Source organism: Equus caballus, chromosome 26 (genome assembly GCF_041296265.1).
Source record: "Equus caballus isolate H_3958 breed thoroughbred chromosome 26, TB-T2T, whole genome shotgun sequence".
Classification (NCBI taxonomy): Eukaryota; Metazoa; Chordata; class Mammalia; order Perissodactyla; family Equidae; genus Equus; species Equus caballus.
Window position 1 is genome coordinate 38650198 of NC_091709.1, and position 8819 is coordinate 38659016.

General features: G+C 39.9%; 1 protein-coding gene across 1 annotated transcript; it reads left to right on the forward strand.

The window, feature by feature from the left end:
- Nucleotides 1-7412: 7412 nt before the first annotated feature.
- LOC106782625 (keratin-associated protein 2-1-like) lies at nucleotides 7413-7799 on the forward strand. Its single transcript, XM_014736463.2, has one exon. The coding sequence runs from the start codon at nucleotides 7413-7415 to the stop codon at nucleotides 7797-7799; it is 387 nt and encodes a 128-aa protein (XP_014591949.2).
- Nucleotides 7800-8819: the final 1020 nt, after the last annotated feature.

Genomic DNA, 8819 nt, shown 5'->3' on the forward strand with positions numbered 1-8819 from the left:
ATTTCTTTTACTTTTGTTAATAAGTCTCATTAGCTCCAGTCCCAGCTTTCGATACTCCCTGGCTTTCGTAAGGGGTGTCGCCAGCAGGATGACACAATGTTCTGCTTGTTTGCATTACCAAACACAGGAAGTGCAATGGGGAAAGGAGTTCAGATGCTGGAAGGGACGTGACAAATACCAAGCTGATTTTCATGTAGGAGATTCTGGTCTCATTTGATGTGAAAATAAGGTATTAAAACAAAACAAAAGGAGCTACAGGACTCCAATTTCAGTTTTCTAAACAATATAAACATACTGACATCCTATAATAAATATCTCCTACGGTGAGGTCATTTTTTTGTGCTTTTAGTATTTGTGTGTGTGCTTGTGTATGTGTGTGTATATCTATCTATCTATCTATCTATCATGTATCTATCTGGCTATCTATCTATCATCTCTCTATCTCTCTGTCTATATCATCTATTTATCTATCTATCTATCTATTTATCTATCTATCTATTGAGAGATATACCTTTCTACACATTAGTGTAGAACTTGGATTTCTCTACAGTCTGATAACATCAAAAAGACCTAGGCAATGCCTATTCCATCACGATGAATAGTATAGTGTGATTTGTACTTAGTAGAATTAAAACAGATATCATTTGATATTAAATTATTAACCCCAAATTAGAATATCTTAAAAGGGACATATCAAATAGTAGCAATTAAAAATATGCCTGAAGAAAAAGTTAAATTATACACCAACTAGTCATAAAGTAAAAATTTCACCAGTTTGTTTTCTTATCTTTTAAAAAATCATTTCTATTTCTCTCTCTCCACATATATATATATATTTATCAAGTAAATCATATGTTTATATATCATATGTTTACATATATATAATACTTATATTTTATATTTGAGAAGTAGAACTGATTGTTTAAAAGATAAGAAATATATCTCCATATATACGGAGCAATTCTTTCCCAGCTGCAAAAAGGAAAGCCATTCTCCATTTAACTATCATGAGCATTATATGATCAGGTTAACAGTCAGAAATGGGCAGAAAAACTTAACAGGATCAAACGAGAGAGAGTATGCATGCTCACAAGATTGCTGCAGGGTTGCTTACATTCGACCAGTCATTTTTCTTTGGCAGTCCCATTTTAGATGAAAAGGAAGGAGAGATGTGAAAAGACACAAAGATGAGGAATAATAACAGGAGGGCAGAACAACAGAAACAAAGTGAGGAATCTCGAAACCCATCTGCTCCCATCCCTGCGCCTCCTCTCATCCCTCTCTCTTTACTCCGCTAGTACTCTGCGGCCCTGTTTCAGTTTCATTTTTCCAGTTGTGGAATTTTCGGTCGGCCTTTGATGCCGTGTGAAGAAACGAGTTCAGCCCAGGCTGATACAAACTTATTCAAACAACTGTCTCCTGTTTCTCCAGCTCCCCCCACAGCCTTGCCTCCTAATGGCGTCGGTAATCTTGATTTAAATCATGCTAAATCCCGTTTTCTCTTCTACTTGATCCTAATGACTAATCTGTTCTTCTGCCAAGAAAAGATGACAGTCCTTGTCATCCCTCCAGTTCCTGTGGTCAAAATTAATTAATTCAACCAATATTTCTTAAGCATCTACCCATGAGGCAGACGGTGGGCAAGCAACACCAACACAATCCCCACCCTTGAGAAACTCCTTCTGACACAGTTCTCTATAAAAACACGGACAGCACAACTATTCTCCTCTGAACTTAGAATGTATGCTCTCAAAGGAGCAGAGTCGAAAAAATTGTTTAATGCATATAAAATTATGCACTTTAGAATTGTTTAATGCACTAGAGTACCTCGCAAACTCTACTGGTTGATAAATAGTCATTTAATTTACCAAGGTCTACTTAATGCAAAGATTTTCTTTTTGAGAAAGGAAGTTAATTCATTTTTTATTCTGTCTTCAGCCTCGTGTGAAACTATCAGAATTGGCTTTTGGGTCAAATCACAAAAAGAATTTGATTATAGTGAACACAAATCACTAAATCAGATTTTTCTACCAAATAAGTGTGATGGAAACAAGATCTTGTCTAAACATAGAAACCATGACCTAATGCCAAAATTTTGGGAGAATGAAGTTTAAGTCCAATGACCACCCATATCAGTAATTATTCTTTCTTGTTTGTTGAAATTTCTCCCAGTATGGAACAAATCTAAGATATTTGCCTTAAAAACATTTTACGAAAATAATTTGAGGGGCCGGCCTGGTGGTGTCGTGGTTAAGTTCACGTGCTTCACTTCAACAGCCTGGGGTTCTCGGGTTCAGATCCCCGGTGCAGACCTACACACTACTCATCAAGCCATGCTGTGGTGGCATCCCACAAACAAGATAGAAGATTGGCACAGATGTTAGCTCAGGGCCAATCTTCTTCAAGCAAAAAAAACGAGGAAGATTGGCAACAGAAGTTAGCTCAGGGCCAATCTTCCTTAGCAAAATGAATAAATAAATAAATGAAATAAATAAAAAATAATAATTTGAAGAAAACACAAAAATAAAAATAGGTCTTGTGTCACGGTTGTGTTGTTTTAGGTCATTATGTTTTTTCTCCAAAAATGTCTTTATTAGTCTTTCCTATCATATTTTATGACACAAAAACACACGACAGCTTTCATCATATTTTTATACATTCTTTTCTATGTTAAGGAAAAAGTGGTATCAGTTCACAAAATATGAATATGCTCTATTTCTTATATGTTTTTGGTTTGGATGATTTCAATTTGTTTTATTGTTGCTTAGTTGAATAAGTTTAAAAATACCATTATATTTTGTAGGCGTATTCCTGGATGAATGAAATCTCTCTGAAATCCCCCAAAATCTGACATTTGCCAAGCTAGACTTACTGGCATCAAGAGTACTCAACTTCCTGCTTCTGACCCATAATTTTATATGTGAAAGTCGTCATCAAAGCTTGCAAGGCAACTCGTGTTGAGCATTTCCAGAGACCAAACCTCCCCTCTGTTATTTCAAACAGTCAACAGCTGCTCAGCCTGTTCTTCCCATCACTGTTGATGATTGCGTTAGAAAAAAATCCAACTTGAAAAAAATCTTGAAAACTGAGAACAGCAAAGCAACCAGTGGCTACTAAGAGGCAGTACGCTGTTATCAGCCTCGGCTCTCTTCTTGGGCGCTTGCCCAGTGAGACTAAATTCTCTTTACAGCAAGGCATGGTTTCAGCTGACCTGCTGTGAATGTCCCCAGTGAGTCAGTGCCGTTAACTCCATCAGCGCCATTTGCTGTCCACTTGGACGTTTCTGAACAGCTGCTTGGCTCCAGTGCCGACTCCTAACTGGAAATATGGCCTGGTCTGACTCAGTTTCAGAAGAGGAATATGGGAGGGAAAGGGGAGGAGAGGGAAAGAGAGAAAACACACATGCCTCCACTCAAAGAAGACTGACAACTCTGTTTTTTTCCGTTGATTATGGTGGAAACGAATTTTGAATTAAGTGGAAAGACTAAATCCAGGTTGTCATATTCTCTCCATTTTTTCTCTTATTATTTTTCCCTTGAAGTTGGGTTGGGATTTGATATTGAAATTACGTGCTAATGTAGAAATTTGCAGCCCTTAAGATGTCACCACATTTTTTTAAAGATATCCACTTTTTTTTAAAAAAACATATCCATCTTATTTTCCAAAGACAAGAGCGACTCTTTCCTTTATTCTAAAAATATTTTTCATAAAATTGAGAATCCATTCTGAATCAATCAACAACTTTTTTGGAGCACTTGTTAGAACAGGCTTCTGGACTAGACATTAACAAGGATTCTGAGAAATATCAGACATGATCCCTGGATTCAAGAATTTGTAATAAAATTTAGAGAAAAGGCCTGTTCAAATAGATGGTCCAGGAGCAATATGAGGGAGTGTGCACGAAGATGCCAAAGGCTTGGTACAGCTACGAGAGGCTGCAGGAGCTCCAAGAAAGGATCTGGGCTGGCGGCTTTAAATCTGGAATGATGGTAACTGATACTAACAACTGAAATGAAATTGACTTTACAAACATGGAGTATGTGTCATAGCTCGGCATGCAGCCGAAGGGTTCAGGTTAAAGGCTGAAATATGCTCACATGACCTCAGTGTTTCACTTCAGGGGAAGTCCGTGACTTAAATGCGCATAACTGTACGTACAAGCACATGTATACATTTTTAAAAACTCTTAATTTACCAGAGACACCGAGGAGGCAATCATGCACTTGTTCTCTTGGGAACATTTATCTATCATTTTGTGAGCAGTGAACAAACAGCAATCCAGGTCTCTGGGGCTTACCAAGAGGTAGAAAATAGATTACTAGGGTAAAAAGAGTTCTTTCATTTTGACAGTTCCCCATAGCCTGTTATTTTCATTTCTTGAAAGAAGATTTCAGAGGAGACTACAGACAGGTTAATTTTTATCTTCTTTTATGATGATAATGTAATTAGAGACTTATAGATTTTTCAACACAATTTCAGCACTTGTACATATTTTTCCTGAATGATAAGTATAGAAATGTTATTCCATGACCATTAGTGCTTTGAGTTAATTTACCTCTTGCTACATTATTCCCTCCAATTCACTGTAGATGTGAGTTGAAGAGAGCTTGTTCCCCAAATGCTAGGATAATGCTTATTACTGAATGAGTGAGTCTGCTTAATTAGTCGTAAAGTCTTTCATTGAGATCCTACCATCAATCTAACATGAGAAAAAAACAGGCCTGAAGTTTTAATCCTGAGGAGGCTTGCAAATATTAAAGAATAATAAATCCGAAAGAATGCTTTGATTTGAGGTCTTAAAAGCAACTAGCAGTTTTTCCTGTAATTTCCCAATTGATATCTAAGACTGTTAGGATAATTAATGAACTAGTAGTATCAGTTTTCCCAAGATGTCAAAAAAATCACTCTTAATTATAAGAGTGATATATGCAGAATTTGGTATAATCAGGTCCATCTTAGACCTTATCTATGGGCTTGATGGGAACAAAGGGACTTTTCTCCAAATAGGGAGCCAAGCCAGAAGGACAGACACTCTAAAGGGAACTAAGACTTGTGTGGTGGTATGTACAGTGGATGAAATCACAAGTCAACTCATGAGTAATCTTGCCTTAACGCCATGGTGCAGTAGTAAACACAGAAACAGGCAGAGAAATAGGAAATAAGAGAAATAAGGAAGATGGGTTCTATAAAAAAATGGATGAAGACTTAGTAATTCATTCTCTATGAGTAAGGGGATGTTGAGAGGAAATTCCAAAGGGAAGATGACAATGGAGCTGGGTTCTCAGAATGCCTTTTCCAGTCTGACTTGGGGAGTGAGTGAGAGGGAATTCTAGCCAACAAGAGCAATTTTCACCCAACAGGTATTTATTGAAGTGGCTGTTATGGGCCAGGCACTATTCTGAATAGTGGAGATGCCATTTTGAACCCAATCAAGTCTCTGACTTCATGACGCCTACATTCCAATGTGCAAGACACATAATTAAAGAAACGTAATAAATAAAACAAAGATCTGTACTATAATACCAAGTAGATATTATAATATATTATAAGTCTATCATATAATTATAAAAACCAGCCCTGGTGGTCTAGTGGTTAAGATCCAGCGCTCTCACCATACTGTGGCACTACATGTTGCTGTGACACTGAAAGCTATGCCACTGGTATTTCAAATACCAGCAGGGTCACCCATGGTGGACAGGTTTCAGCAGAGCTTCTAGACTAAGACAGCCTAGGAAGAAGAACCTGGCCACCCACTTCTGAAAAAATTGGCCATGAAAACCCCATGAATAGTAGCAGAGTATTGTCTGATATAGCGCTGGAAGGTGAGAGGATGGTGCGAAAAGACCAAGCAGGTTCCACTCTGCTGTCCACAGGGTCACAAGGAGTCTGAATTGACTCGACAGCACTAGCAACAAATCATTATAAAATGTAATATCAAATAGCTAAAGAGAAAAATGATGCAGGCTAAGATGATGTTAATTGCAAGTACATGGAGGTCTAAAAATGCAGGTGACTTTCATGGATCAGCAAGATGTGATCGTCCTTAGAGCACAGTGTGTGTGGTGGGAGTGGACTCAGGAAAAGAGTGAAAAAATGCCTATAGCCATCTCAGTAATGAAATAAATAAAATCACTATTTTAAAATTAAATTCACTGTTAAAATTCCTAAATAAAACAGACATTACTTAATGACAGGGAATGTAGAACCCACAATTCCATTCTTCAACTTATCAGGCTTACAAATATTATCCCCGCAAAAGTTTTTAGACTCAGTATTGGCTCCAACATTACTAAGTGTAGGAGCTTAGGCAAGTTACTTATCTGGTTCATTATGTGTAAAATGAGGAATCTAAGAATACCTACCTTGGAAGATTATTATGAAGAATAAATTAATACATTTATTTCTTTTAGCATAATGCTTGGAGCATAGTCAGAAGTCAGTGATGCTGGCTATCATGAAGATTATAAATAATGAAATTCACCTTGGTTTGGAAAGATACGACTGTGGAAATCAATGAGCATGTACCAAAGCCAAAAAAAAAGCCGAACTCAGAGAATAGTGGTTCCTGTAGGTAAGGGTGTGGGGGAAAGGGGAGACAATTTTTTAAAAGTACAATGGTGGTTGCCAGGGATTGGAGAAAGGGGGTCATGGAGAGTTACTGTTTGATGGGGACAGAGTTTCAGTTTTGCAAGACGAAAGAGTTCTGGAGATGGATGGTGCTGATGGTTGCACAACAATATGAATGTGTTTAATGCCACCAAACGGTGCACACAAAAATGCTTAAGATAGTAAATTTACCAAAATAAAAAAATTGGGAAAAAAACCCCAAACATTGACGGTAGAGGCCTACCAAGATGCATTCCTGTAGCTCCAAAAAGTGGACTGGAAAATTCTTCTTTGACTGACAAACCGTGACTTTTGAAATACCCTTGTAGTATTGTTCTGACCTCGTTTGGCCCAGGAGGCTCAGCAGCGAAAAAGGACACTCCCACCTTGGGGAATTCACTTCCACTCTAAGCAACCCAAAGAGAATGACAGCCACTCTGTGCTATCAAGATATCAACTGGCAAAAGCATCACCGAACCGTAAAGATAATTGGAGGCTTCGAGGTTAGGGTCATTAAGTTCTTATTTGAAACATAAATATCAAAATAGAATGAGTTTCTATTAAATTAGGAAAACAGAGTCTTTTATGAGTATCTGAGCACCTCAAAAACAGTGTCTAGAGAACTTACTAATCTGCCAATGCTATTTCAAAAAGAATAAACAAACACAAGGAAATGATCCTGCGTCCTGGGGCCATCAGCACCTGGCCAGGGCATGTAAAGGGCCCAGAGCAGGAGGAAGACATTCACACCTGAGAACACTCAACTCTTCTCACCAGCCCAACCCAGCCCAGCCCCAGACACTACCATGACAGCCTCCTGCTGTGGCTCTGCCTTCTCCTCCCTGAGTCTTGGGGGAGGCTGCTGCCAGCCCTGTTTCCGTGGCTACCCCTCCTGCTGCCGCCCCGTGTCCTGCCAGACCACCGTTTGCCGCCCCGTGACCTGCGATCCCCACTACACGCGCTCCATCTGCGAGCCCTACCGCCGCCCCCGCTGCTGTGACCCCTGCTCCCTGCAGGAGGGCTGCTGCCGCTCTATCAGCTGCTGCCCCACGTCCTGCATGGCCGTGGTCTGCCGGCCTTGCTGCTGGGCCTCCACCTGCTGCCAGCCCATCTCTGTGCAGTCCCCCTGCTGCCGCCCCCACTCCTGGCAGCCAGCCCCCTGCTGCACCGTCTGCAGGACCTCCCGCTGCTGAGCAGGGCATCATCGCTAAGGGTCCCCCAGTAGATGACCTAGTCCATACCGATGTCACTCAGCGATTCTGGGCAGAACAACATGCATTTTCTTGAGAAGCCCATTCCTCATCTCTTCAAACTAGCTCAAGTAGGCACTGAAGACACCTTTTCAGACAACTACTGATGAAGAATACCCCGTCCTCTCCAGACCCCAGTCTAACTCCTGTTATCATGTTGCCTGTTTTCTAATAAACTTAGTACTCCCAGCATAACAACAAAAAAAAGAAAATGACTATAGAGGAGGCAGAATGTTCAGATTTCAAGTCTCATATGATGCTATAAGCCCTGCTAAGAAGTTTGAATTTTCTTCTACAGGCAAATAAGGATCCTTGGAAGAATTCTTAGGCAGGGAAGTTACATGATAGGGGGATCCAGTTAGGAAGCTAGTTGTTTCTGTTCCGTCAGTTGTGTTGAAAGGATTGCACACAGGCTATAGTGTATCTGGTAGTCTGAGCTCTAGAGAAGGAATCGTAGACCAGATGAGCCATTGTGACTAGTTAGCCCAGTTGTGGTCAACTTACCTAGTGGTCCTGAATTGAGAGGTTGCTCCCAACTTTGCATTCTACCTGTCTGGATTTTCTGCTTTTAGTAATGGCCAAGTAGCTCCTGTCAGACAAAGTGTATCACAGGTAATAACCATAAACTCTGGACAAAATATAAAACTCCTTTACTGAAGACACCAGAGAGAGACCAAAGGCAGGCAGAGACTGAGAGGAGGTGGATACTTGGCAGAAGGATCTAGCACTAATAAGTTTCTGCTTTTTACAGTTTTTTGCCAGACAGCAAGTCCCAGTCCGGGCCACAGTGGGCAATTAAAGCCTGGATAGGAAGCAATAGTCTTATAGGCTTGAGGAAGTAGAAGACACAAATTTGGGGAGACCAAACACGATAGGAGACATCCACAGAATTATATCAAAATTTTGTGTATAAACTCTGCCCAAATGTCTGAATGACTCTTGAACTGTGCAGGCACAGGGCAG

What these genes read in the sequence shown, in the direction of transcription:
- LOC106782625 (XM_014736463.2), top strand. Translation starts at nt 7,413, where the DNA reads ATGACAGCCTCCTGCTGTGGCTCTGCCTTCTCCTCCCTGAGTCTTGGG.